This window comes from Carya illinoinensis, chromosome 10, assembly GCF_018687715.1.
Source record: "Carya illinoinensis cultivar Pawnee chromosome 10, C.illinoinensisPawnee_v1, whole genome shotgun sequence".
Classification (NCBI taxonomy): domain Eukaryota; kingdom Viridiplantae; phylum Streptophyta; class Magnoliopsida; order Fagales; family Juglandaceae; genus Carya; species Carya illinoinensis.
In genome coordinates, this window is record NC_056761.1 from 39,099,217 (window position 1) to 39,112,675 (window position 13,459).

At 35.9% G+C, this 13,459-nt stretch overlaps 1 protein-coding gene across 1 annotated transcript; it reads right to left on the reverse strand.

Annotated features, from left to right (window-relative positions):
* Window positions 1–10,079: 10,079 nt before the first annotated feature.
* Window positions 10,080–11,698, reverse strand: LOC122278271 (CBL-interacting serine/threonine-protein kinase 14-like). Its single transcript, XM_043088436.1, has one exon. It carries the CDS (start codon window positions 11,530–11,532, stop codon window positions 10,201–10,203), a length of 1,332 nt encoding a protein of 443 aa, XP_042944370.1. The 5' UTR covers window positions 11,533–11,698; the 3' UTR covers window positions 10,080–10,200.
* Window positions 11,699–13,459: the final 1,761 nt, after the last annotated feature.

The following is a 13,459-nucleotide window of genomic DNA, read 5'->3' on the forward strand; positions in this document are numbered from 1 at the left end:
TTAATTATATGGTATAATTTGATTTTTAAGATAAATTTAAAAATTTAAATATTATAAATCAAGTCTTACTATTTAAATAATATGAACAGTGTATTTAACACATCATCTTGAAAATAGAAGAACTCTTTTTAATTTTAATTAATTTCACGCCAAATATGGTTTTTTTTTTTTTATATATGTGGGTGTCTGAACCAGCTTGCGCGCACCTAAATTAATCTTACGAGATCCTGAAGTTAACAGCCAAGTAAACTTTTAGTAGCCTTAAAGGTATTCAAACTGGTGACTATTAGAGAGCAAACACAAGTCCTGACCAACTAAGCTATATCTCAGGGTTAACTCTTTTTAATTTTAATTAATTTCATGCAAAATATGGTTTATTTGCATTTAAAAAGAGAGTTGTATTTAACATTAAAATGAGAGAGAGAGAGAGAGAGAGAGAGAGAGAGAGAGAGAGAGTCTTAACATTAAGGATGATGTATTAACGTTCAATCGTGTAGTTGAAGTTGGGAGACTATGATGCATATAATGTACACATATTGACTGACCGATTCAATACGTGTTTTCCTTTTAACAACAATACCAATAGTACAGTATTTCATTTTAACTTATATTGACCAATTAATCAAAGTCTTCTTATAATATTAATAATTAATATTAATTGGTTATTTGATCACACATAAATATTTGACCTAACTAGTGCAAACGTACAATGCAAGGGACGCTAGCTATTTGCCAAAATCATTGCTTCTTTGGAATTATAAGAAATTGGTGGAAACAAGTCGTGAAGGCTCTTTGTTCTCCTCCTGGTCTCTCAAGACTCAAATCAAGTACTGTCTTCCCCTTGGAATAATTAGGTACATTTTAGTCCATTACTCCAACCACATGTTGGGAACGCTAATTTGTCTTCTTGATTTTTTTTTTTTTAAATCAATAATCTAGCTAATAGGATGAGGTTAATTTGGGAGGACGATGAAGGCTTGTTTGGACTACAAAAAGTGTTTTATCTTATTTTATCATTATAATTTTATTAAAAATTTACATAAAATATAATAAACAATTCAATTTTTTTAAATCTTAAAATAATAATAATAATATTAAAAAATAATATTTTTAAAAATATTTTATTCAATTTTTAACTTTTATTTAAAATCATTTCATTTAATCTTATTATCTAAACCACACAAAGATGCTATTGATAGTTGGCTAGCACCTAGCATGAGTTAGCCAAGATTATTTGACCGAAGTCGGTTGCCTGACAAATATTATTTTATCAGCCTAGCATCTTTTTAGCTTGATAAATGTGCTAATTTAGTTAATTATAGAAGGAAAATACTAGCATGTCCTATGAGTTTACTCTCTCATTTTAATTGTTTATGTATTTATTTTTTTAATTTTTTTACTTAATGATTAAAGAAGTAACTTTTAGTGTATTGGTGTATTTTTTTTATTTTTTAAAAATATTTAAATACTTTAAAAAATGTAAAAGAAGAAAAAAATGAAAAAGAAAATTTGTACTAGTGGGCTTGCCCATTAGTCAAAGTTGGGTGTCACACTAACACTACTTGTAAAGGATGTGTCCCACCACCTAACGTAATCGATTACCTGCAACTATATCAAAAGGTGACGGCATTGTACGCCTGCAACCACTCCGATGCTAAAGTTAGTAAAGACTAAATTAACTCGAGTATATGATTCAAAGTGTTTTATGGTTACCTAATGCCTATATATATAAGTGTGGGAGAGTATGGATTATCATCATCACTAGATTACTTTTATAAGATGCTTAGTCGGTCCTCTTAGCTATATTATAAAAGGAATACCAAGTCCCCCGTGGGCCTTTGGCCTTTAGTTTGGGTCATATCCATCATGGTAATTCATAGTTGGGCTAAGATACCAAATGGACTCTTTAGTTACTCCACTAATTCATTTCACTCATAAGCATGGGGAATTTTCTATTTTAGTGAACCCAACCTTATGACCTGTGCTAGCTTGTTTCCAAAATGTAAATTTTCCTTTTGTTGCAAGTGACTCAAATTTGATTATTTTTTATTTTTTATTTTATCCCAATGTTCCTTGTGTGCGAATCGATGGCACACCCTACTTGCTAAATTGATGGGCTACCTTGCTAGCCCATTAGGCATATTATCTCGCCATTTCCAACTTTCAAGAAATATAAGAATAAGGATTGATTTTTGACGTGACCACGGTTATTAGGTCATGATGTTAGAGCAGACGTCCCTTCATATCCCTCCCTTGGTTTGCACATTACCTTATGGCCTCTCTTTCTTTCCTCTTTTTGCCTTCTCCCCTCTTGCTGCTTTTATCTCTTACGATTTTTTGCGATTTCTTGTGACTTTCTTCCTTCCAAGACTACCTTCCCCTTTCACTTCCCATGGCTGAATACGATATTTCTAACTATCTCACTGATATGCAATTCTCTCATGTCTTGGATGTCACAACTTAAAAAGGGTATGGGTGGCGTTCCATGATCAAGCCTCAGGATCTAAACACTCTTCGAGAGGAGTATCGCATCCCAGATACCGCCCTTTTGGAGATTTCCCGTCTCATGGGTATGTAGATAAATAGGATTTTAGCGGTAAGGTTGCCTAACCTTTTCTTTATTGGCCCACGGGTTAAGACTTCCTTTTTGTCACCCTTTGGACGATATTCTGGATCTCCTTCGCCTTGCTCCTGTCCAACTTCACCTCTTTGCGTTGAGGGCATTTCTTTGCACTTGTATTGTGTTTCGTATGGCTCTGGAGCCGCTTGGGGAATTTTACCCTGACTTAACCACCCGAGAATTTCTATTTTTTTACCACCTGCGACCACCTGCGACCATCTGCTAAAGGCAACATTCTTAGTTTCCTTAAGAAAGACAAAGGGCAGACATTGGCCGGATTTGAATCTAGCCACTCCAATGCCAAAAATTGGACACACAAATTTTTCTTTATCTCTAGTAAGGGTTGGGATTTTCCAAGTTCAGAGACTCCTCAACGGGATTTTTCAATTAGGGCTATCTGGGGCAAAATCCCTGAGGAGAGAGGCTTGTGGGCAGGGATGGAACCCATGTCCGATCAGGAACTAGCCTAAATTGAAATGGTTTACGCATGGGTAGAGAGCCACCCAAGACATTCTCTGGAATGATTTCTTACTAACCCCCGCCTACATATACCTTTTCTTGATAACCGTGAATCGCTCCCATGTTAAGGGACGTCTATTTTTTTACCCCAGCTGTGGTGCTGCCCTTTCCGCCAAAACAGTCTTTGAAGAAGGACAAGAGAGATAAGCAACATTAGCAATATAAGAAAGATAAGAAGGAGAGGAAAGAAAAGAAGGACAAGAAAGATAAGAATGACAACAAAAAATAAGCTCGTTATGAGGATGCCTCTTCTCCTGCTGAGAAAAAAAAAAGTCTTCAACGCTTACAACAAGTAGCTATCCCCAAGTATTTACCCCCCAGTTTGTACCCCCTTTTTCTACTTTTGAGGTACGTGCAACCTCTCCCAACCTTGGTGATGCTGAGGGTTTGGCTAGTCAGACCCTTTCAGATTTGGCCACCACCTTTCAGTTAGAGATTCCTTAAGAGGTGCCTACCTCTACGTCTAGCCTTGTTTTTGAGTTCCCAATTTTTTGAGAACTTGGTGGGGGATGGCGAGCTGAGTGCAGACATTGCTACCACCCTTGATTTGGATCTAGTTATGGGTGCAAAAACTCGTGCAGTAAAAGCGAGGTACCCTACCCTCCAAACGAGTGTTGATGAGCGTGATACAGAGGTAGGGATCCACCTGAGTAGAGAAGTAAATACTGCCATTGAGGTGAGTTGAGGGGTCACCCCTTTAGGGAAAGAGGATGGAGGGTGGCGTGATATGATGACCTCCACGCCTTTTTTACACGGTACCAAGCGTGGTTCACCACAATATGCTAGAATACTATTAGCAGTTCCTCCTGCAGTCTAAGGACGTGGAGTCGGTGCACGACCTTGCACACATATTTAAGTTTGTTAGCCAGTTGGATCAGTCAAATAAATCAAATCAGTTAATTAATTTAGATAAATCAGTCATACATTGCATAAACATCAGCATGAACAGTCATAATTTAAGCTCTTAGCATGAAAATTTTATGAAAAATTCTATATTTATTAGGTTTACATTGTGATGAATTTCTTCTTGAATCTTCAACTCATTTTAATTTTATTTTCTAAACCACCAATGTCAAGATAATGATAAGCATAAGTTGGTGGGCCAGGCTTAAATGAGGTAGTTGATTGAATTCTAAACCTCTTTCAATAAATTATTTTATAACATTAAATGTTATTCAATTGTTTCATTTAATGTTATTTGGAGACAAGTATTTATTAAATAATTCTTTTATGAAATACATGTTTATTTTATTAAATATTAGATCTTTTCCTGAGTTATATTTTATGAAAACTACGTGACACTCCTAGCCTTTGGGAAGGGGGTATTACAATGTCACAAAATATCTGCTACCTCCCAATGACTCTTTTTTTATGGGACCACATACATCAGAGTGTACCAGACTCAACAACTCCAATCTTTTCTTGGTAGAGGAATTAAATGAGACTATGTTGTTTTCCAAACAAAAAATAATCACAAGGGTTCAACGCAATGCCTTCGGAAACTTTAATGAGTGCATTTTTTGCAAGCGTATCCAACCCTTTCTCACCCATATGTTTGAGTCTCTTATGCTACAAATTCTGTGATGCCTCGGCTTCCACTGCGTTGAAGCTATTAGAATCAATCTTCACATGAGTTTTGTATAATGTACAGCAAATGTGTCCTTGGACAACAACCATGGCACCTTGTGACAACTTTCAAATGCCATTGCTGAAGTAGTTGTTATAGCCCGGTCAATCAAGGGTTGTCCCGAAAATCAAATTGAGCCAAAGGTCAGTTGGTGTCGAACATTCTTCAACACCATGGTGCAATCAATGTTAGTTTTGATCTACACATCGCTAAATCTCATGATCTTTGAGGAACTGGCATTCACCTTCTCTACCAACCAAAGTCTCTAGGTTTGTACGTAGTGAAGAACTCGCTATGGGAAGTGGCGTGGTATGATGCTGCTGTTTCTACCACCCACTCAACATCGTGGCTTGCAACATGCAGACACGTCTCATCACTGATGGCGAGTATCACTACATCTCCTGGAAAACTGACTAAAGTTGCACCATCTTCTTTCTTTAGCTGATTGTTTTGACCTTGCTCCATTTGAAATTTGCAACAGTTCTTTCTTATGTGGCCTTTTTTGCCATAAAAGTAACACAAAGTTTTCCCTTATGCTGGTTTCTGCTGTCATTGGACCTTCCATGTATATGAGATTTTCCTCTGTTTTTGCCTTTGTTCTGCCTTTACCATTACCTTAAGGCCTACTCTACTCTCTGTGACGAGGGCATGAGACTTATTCATGCTCATTTCTTTCCATCTAGCCACCTCATTTTATAGGGAATCTTTGACCATCGTCATGGTAAGTTTGCCATATGGAGTAGAGTTACTTAGGGAGACTACTAGCATCTTCCAACTGTCTGGTAATGAGCTGAGAAGTAATAGGGCTTGTTCTTCATCGCCAAGGTTCAACTTACTGGACTCGAGCTGGTTAACTAAGTTCTGAAACTCATTATTGTGTTCAGCAATAGAGGCATCACTCCTCAACTTCAGGTTAACAAGTCATCTCATTAAGAGAGCCTTATTTTAAGCAGTCTTGGCTTGATATATATCCTCTAACTTCTTTCAAAGGGCATATGCATCCGTCTCTTGAGCTACATGGTCGAAGACACTATGGTCAATCCATTGTCTGATTTGGCCAATAGTCTTCATTTGCATTTTCCGCCATACCTAATTAGTGACTTTATCTAGCTTTGTCTCTTCATTTTTCAAGGGATAGATAGATCTTTACAGCTCAAGAAATCCTCCATCTAGAGTATCCAAAGATTGTAGTTTGAGGCAGTTAGGTTTATCATGGTGCCTGATGCTGAATCCTCCATGGACTTAGACTAATTCTAAGTTCAAAAGGGCAATATAGGGTCTTCAAGGTAGAATCATGCAAAACGAACTACACGGTTGCGTCTAGAATGTAGGAAAACCTTAAGATGGTCTCATGAAAAATTCCAACTTTTTCAAGGGCAACCAGTTTTAAAATTTGCAAACTTTCTTTGTAAGAGAATATTTTGTTTGAAAGAGAATATTTCGTTTCTTGCAAGGCACGGGGTGTGATGAGAATGAGGTGCATGCAGCACGTGAAGCAAGTGGGATTACTCTAGCCTTCAAGAGGCACGTGGGAGAGGGTCAACCGTCATTTCAGCTTTTGGTTTGTATCATTCTTCTTTGATCAATGAGAAAAGGACTTTGGTATATTTAAATTAAAAATTTGAGCAACGTATAGAGAATGAACTTGCTCTATACATGCTTAGACATCCAACAAAAGCTCTTTAATACCACTTGTTTGGAATCGTGGTGATCTAGAAGCTATGCAAAACATGCACAAACACTTGACGTACAAAATGAATTTAATGTAATTCGGCAACTTACATATGTCAACACGAGAGAGACTTCACTGTTTAAATACTAGGAAACAATTTATAGAGGAGGAGGGAGTACACACTCAACTCAACAAACTCACTCTTTTCTTTCTCTCTCACTCTACCTTAGCTCTTCTTCACTGAGCCCTTCTTGTACTTTTTCCTCTAGTACTCCATATTGCATTGTAAATGATCTTCTTTTATAGGTAAAGATTCAGAGGACAAATAGCCACAAATCTTGACAATGGGATTCTCCGACAGCAAGTGTTGACCAATAGCTAGCTCTAACAAACCATGGACAATGGAAGATGCAACTCTTAACTAAGCTTCATCAACTAATCTATTGGGACACGCAAGTTCACTGGGTGGCTAGCTGCATGGGCATGGAACACCAAGTATTACCCATGCTCCCAGATGTTCCATATTAACCAAAACGTTCTCCATCCTTAAAAACAGCTACTTTACATAATAACTCCTATCTCCATAGTCTCCATAATTCAAAGGCTAAGGGTTCTATCAGAGTATCCTCAATGGATTAGCCAAATGTTAAATTCATCCCCTATTTAGTTATTAGATCTCAAAATACCATCAAAATGAATCAGTCAAAATCTAAATATTTAGACTTTAGCTACAGTAAATACCAAAACTATTTTCAAATTTGCTTGCTACTATAGTTTCGTTAAATGTTTATTTTATCCATTATTTCTCTTTATTCATCTTTTCATTCATAATTTCACTTAATTTCAATCACTATTTTTATGGAAAATCCACCGTATACAACTCAAATAAAATAAATTATAAAATGGTAAAAGGTGATAAAATAAAATAAATAATATATAGTTAAAAAATATTAAATATTTTTTTAATTATTAATTATTTTATTACTATATAATAAATAAATAGATAATTCAATATAAAGATTTGATGTGAATAGTTAAAATTAAATTTATCTTATATTATTTTATTATTATATAATAAAAAAATAGTTATTTCAATATGAAACTTATGTGAATAAAATAGTTAAAAATTAAAATTTATCTTATATTCATAAAAAAAAAATATCCTATAAATTTTAGCTAATTCATTGAGATGCTGTTATAATATTCTGAGTTGTGATATGTGATTGGAAGATGCTACGGTGTTCGAGGTTTTGTACGGTGTTTACATTAATAAAAAAACAACAAAAGGCCACCATCGCTCACAACTGTCGGTGCAAAATTTCAGGCAACATATAGCATTATTCTATGTATGTGATTAATGCATGCAACATGGCCAACTCCAGAGCCATAAAAAAAAAAATGACAAGGCCATACTCTCTTCACTCTCAGGTGTTGACGATGAGAACAGATCAATTGTGGCTTTAACTTGCCTTGGGAAGACTTGGCGAGATGCTTATCTCGAACCTGGAAGAAGTTGATCCTTAAAGAACCGTATGCCATTTTCAAAATACTGCAGATATGTAGAGATCCAAAGATGGTGGAGAGAGCATTCTTATCAAGTAAAAAGGGAGTTTGGAACTTTATTTTTTTGATAAAAAAGTTAGGAACTTTTTATTTCTTTGTATTATTGTACGTGATCACTATGACCTTGGCATGCAAGTTGTGATAAATTGATAATTAACTATCATACCCGATTTAAATAGTGATGAGATGAGATGAAATGATGTGATTTTAAATAAAAGTTAAAAATTAAATAAAATATTATTATTATTTTAAGATTTGAAAAGATTAAATTATTTATTATATTTTATATAAAAATTTTAAAAATTATAATAATGGCATAAAATAAGATAAATTAATTTTTTTTAATCCAAACAACCTCCATCATCAGTTTGAGAATACTTAACTGCGTTTGGATGTTGAGTTGAGATGAGATAAAAGTTAAAAGTTGAATAAAATATTATTAAAATATTATTTTTTACTATTATTATTATTTTAAGATTTAAAAAAATTGAATTATTTATTATTATTTTTATTTAAAAATATAAAAATTATAATAATTAAATAAAATGAATCGGTAAAAACGGTCTAACGAAACCATATAATTGGTACGATGGGATCCAAAAATTAGTAGAGGTGTTCCAACGTCAATTCCCCGGCCCACACTTTTGATCTTTATCAGTCTGGCACTGGTTACATCCTCGTAGTGTTGGGAACAGCTGCACTGATCATAGCACATGGAGTAGGGTCTCAACTTTTGAGGCGAGCCGCAAACTCAACACATGCATAATAATAACGTATTAGATGTGCTAAAAAAAAAAAAAAAAAAATAACGTATTAGATGTGGTTGATCGAATTTGTGTCGATCCATATATATATATATATTAATTTGACTTGATTCATTATTTAATTGTGTTAGATTAACCTATAGGTACACGAATCACGAGTTGATCCAAGTGACCCAATTAGCCAAATAGAGTCGTACGACTCGTGCTGGACTCGTAAAGTGACTAAGGACAGATCTATGGAGTGACCTGAAATGAAAATTTTATAAATAATAATAAGATAATTTATAAATAGTAATAACATAATTTAAATTAAATATTTTTTAAATTTTAAAATAGAAAAAAATTTGAATAAAAAATATTATAAAGTTGAAATATTATAAGAATATATATAATTTTATAATATTATTTTTATTTAGAGATTTGAAAAAGTTGTAATTACTTTTTATTTTTTATTTGAAAGAATGAAAAAGTTGTAATAATTAATTTAAAAATTTTATATTTAAATTATATTTAAAAATAAGATGAGACGAGATAAAATAAAATTAAAACAAAATTATATCTTATCCCATGTCTCAAATCTACCCTAACAATACGCGCATGCAACACACGTAACATATCTAAATAGCACCCGCCCCTTCAAAATACATTGCCCTCATCAACAAGCAATTAAGACTTCGTTTGGATCATTGAACGAGCTTAGTTCATCTAAGTTGGATTATATTTTAGACCTATTTCAATATCTAAATACATAATTTCTAAATTATTAAATATCACTCAATTTAAAATCTCTTTATATGTGAGATCTATAACTTTATTCAACTTAATACGTACATTTTTATCACTCGAGACCCACAATCTTTTTTAATTTCTTATAAATATATCTAAATTTATCTTCATATCAAAACACATTTAGACTTATTTTAAATAGATTCTAAAAAACTCACTTCACTATTTTAACTTACTATTATTAAAAAAAAAACTCAACTCATATCTCGTATCAAAACAAACGAAATCGAGTTGCCAATTATTTTACAAGCTTATAGAGATGGATTGCTTTTGTCCCCTTAAGCGGATGCATATTTTATATTAATGCAAATGGATTCCAGTATTTGATTCTGTGTATTGATTCAATAATGAGGAATGGTATTTGACTCAACCATGAAGGATCGATTCCCGATAATGCACTCCTAGCTGTCTCCTCCATCATTGAATGGAATTGACATGCCTAGTTTGTTCATTCATGCTGATCAGTTATTTGGTGAGTGACTTTGACGGGGGACCTTTGGCTCATCTCCATATCCGAGTACTAGATAATGACAATCATACAACACAAACTATTCTATTAAATATTTACGTTAGAAACAAGAACGTTGGACATTTTTTTTTTTTTAACTTTCTTTTTACATTAATCTTCCCGATAGATTTATGATGTCAATTACGCAGAACCCTGATCATCACGGCCAACTGACTGTTGATAGATCAAATCAGCAAGCTGTGGCCGTAACTTGTCTTTCCAAATTTGTTGGCCAGATCCAACGGCTCTTTCCCTCCCCTGGATCTCAACCACCACCAGACTCTCCGTTAAACGGTATACCTGGATTGTCACCACCAGATCGCCGTTTTGTCCCTCCAGCTTCGCTCCCCAATCCTTTCTCCTCACCACTACATTCTCCGTCTCAGCCATCTCTCCGATTCTCTGGATTATCCTCTCCGGTCTTTCCTCCGACATGAATCGCTCCCCGCCCACCGAAGTGTCGGGGTCATTGAACAACCCGGACAGGTCGAAACCGGTCGAGAACGAGATCAGATCGAAAGCGTTAACGTACTTGGAGTTCTCGTCGTGCCCGTGGTCCTTCAGGGCAAAACCGTCATCTTCCTCGACTTGGAACTCAACCTCCTTATACCCTTTCTTGAACCAAGGGTCCCGGACGATCTCATCGACTGTAATCCTCGTCTCCGGATTAGGGTCTAGTAGGCGCGAGATGAAGCGGCGTAGATCGGGAGACGTCCATTTCGGATACCGAAAGTCTCCCCTGTTGATCTTCCGGTACATTACCATGAGGTTGGGGTCGCTAAACGGCAGGTAACCTGCGTTCAGTACGTACAGGATGACGCCACATGACCAGACATCCGCCTTCTTACCGTCGTAGCCTTTCTTGGAGAGAATCTCTGGCGCGACGTAAGCCGGCGTTCCGCACAGGGTGTGTAGCATTCCATCCGGTTGGACCTGGTCGTTGACGGCGCTAAGTCCAAAATCGGAGACCTTCAGGTTCCAGTTCTCGTCGAGGAGGAGATTCTCGGGCTTGAGGTCCCGGTGAAAGACGCCTCGAGAGTGGCAGTATCCGACGGCGGAGATAAGCTGTTGGAAGTAACGACGGCTGAGATCCTCGCTGAATCGTCCATTGGCTATCTTGGCGAAGAGCTCGCCGCCTTTGGCTAACTCCATGACGAAGAAGATCTTGGACTTGGTGGCGAGGACCTCGAAGAGCTTTACGGTGTGGGGGTGGTGCAGCCTGCGCATGATGGAAATCTCCCGCTTAATATTTTCAGCGAGACCACCCTTGACAATCTTGCGCTTGCTCACCGCCTTGATCGCCACGCTCTGACCCGTAAGTAAGTTCCTGGCGTGGTACACCTTGGCGAAGGCACCGTAGCCAAGCAGCTTCCCCAGCTCGTATTTCCCAAACAAAGTGATCACCTCCAACGACGACAAGTCCGGATCTCCAGTTGACGACGGAGTCTCCGAGGCGGCATCCGCCTGGACCATGATCTATTAAATAAAGAGCCGGGTAGTGTCTGCTGAAAGAATGGGAATAAGCAGGTAGCTGGGAGGAAACGAAGCTTATGTTGTTGTTGTTACGGTCTTCCCTCAACCTACAATCAATATATTATATATATACGTATATATTTTACTGACAAAATATTGGTCCATATAAGTGTACGTACTGTTGAGGGAAAAACACGGTTAACTGTTACGAACGAATATTCTAAGAAAGTGTGATGCGCGATAACTAGATAGACCAGAGAGGTAGGGCAGAGATTTAGACTTTTAGAAATGTGGTGAGGAAGAACGAGTCACGCAGGACCACGCGCTATATATCCACAAAAACAGCCAGAAATTTATGATTTTATTAAGAAAAAAGCTACTCCATCCAAGGCTTACCGCTCTAATTGACTGTTTTAACTTAATAATTAGAAAAGTAATTTTAAGTATATTATTATGATATATATATATATATATTTTAAAAAAATTATTTAAATATATTAAAATTTATGAAAATAAAAATTAAAAAAAATTCAAAATGTGAAAGCAGAAACAAGAGTAGCACCGCTCTTTTATTAATACAGTATGCCAAATTAGTGATGTTATAAACACATGCAGTATGGCTAGCTATTTCAATAATTCTATATATAATTATAGAGTATCTAAATATTGTGTAATTATTTTAAAAAAATAAAATTTATTATTAAAATACTAAATTTTTATTTTCACATCAATCTTATATTTTATAAATTTATTTTAAAATAATTGCGTAACAATTACATAATTTATAACTGCAAATATTTTTCTCATGTTTTGGTATGGGGACGCGCGGGGAAGCTACTATATGATCAGCAAGGGTAACATCAACATGCACAGCACAAGTGCCATGCATGCATGGACCATGGCAGTTAGATTTACCTTAAACTGTCATTCTGAATGCATGTACGTATAATATGGAATCTACTATATATATAGCTAGTCTTTTTAACGGATGCATATCGATGATGATCTATCAGATCTGCAACTGACCCTACGTACGTACGTATACCGTCGTTCGATCGAAGATACAGGTAATTAATATTGGTACGTGATGGTGACAAAATTAAAAACCCGGTATAGCTAATTGGTACCATGCAGCATTTATACATGGTCCACTGAAATGTATACACCCAGGCCTTGCATGTGAAACTGGTGGCTGGCCTGGACAGAATCCTTCGACGGCATGACTCGTGTGATACTTTCTAGGTAATTAGGGCCACATGCATGCTAGCTAGCTGCATGCAGGCTCCATTTCTGCATTATAGGAACACGATTAAGCTAGCTTTTACACATCATCCTGATCTGCATGCATGCATGCATATAAGGTTCCTTTCCGGCTTGGAGCTAGCATGTTCTCTACGTCAATATCTTACGTTCTCAACATGGGTTGCATGAGCGATGAAGAGTATATAATATCCAGTTAATTAATCGGCTCAAAGATGAGCACTTTCATGCAATATTGATTAATTATAAAACCCCTCCAAAAATATTAACTCGGTTTCGTTGGATATAATCTTGCGTATTCACGTTTGTTTCTCTGCATGGTGATCAAAATTCGAACAATATATATAAATATATATATATTAACATGATATAGCTAGCTGGATGCCCCGACTTTAATTAAGATACTGTGAACTTAAAAGGAAATTAAGGAGTTGGCGATTCTAGCTAGCTTCACGGATCGAGTTTCATATATAAGACATGATGATCAAATAAAGTAGTACTGCATGCATGCATGGATGATGATTATGATAATTGACAAGTGTAAGGACTTTGTTCTTTTGCAGATCATAGATCACTGCTTCCAGAATCTTGCCCTGTACGTATTTTTATATCACGATCGATCTATTCTTTGTTTAATAACGACAAATATATATAAGAATTGTACGTT

What these genes read in the sequence shown, in the direction of transcription:
- LOC122278271 (XM_043088436.1), bottom strand. Translation starts at nt 11,532, where the DNA reads ATGGTCCAGGCGGATGCCGCCTCGGAGACTCCGTCGTCAACTGGAGAT.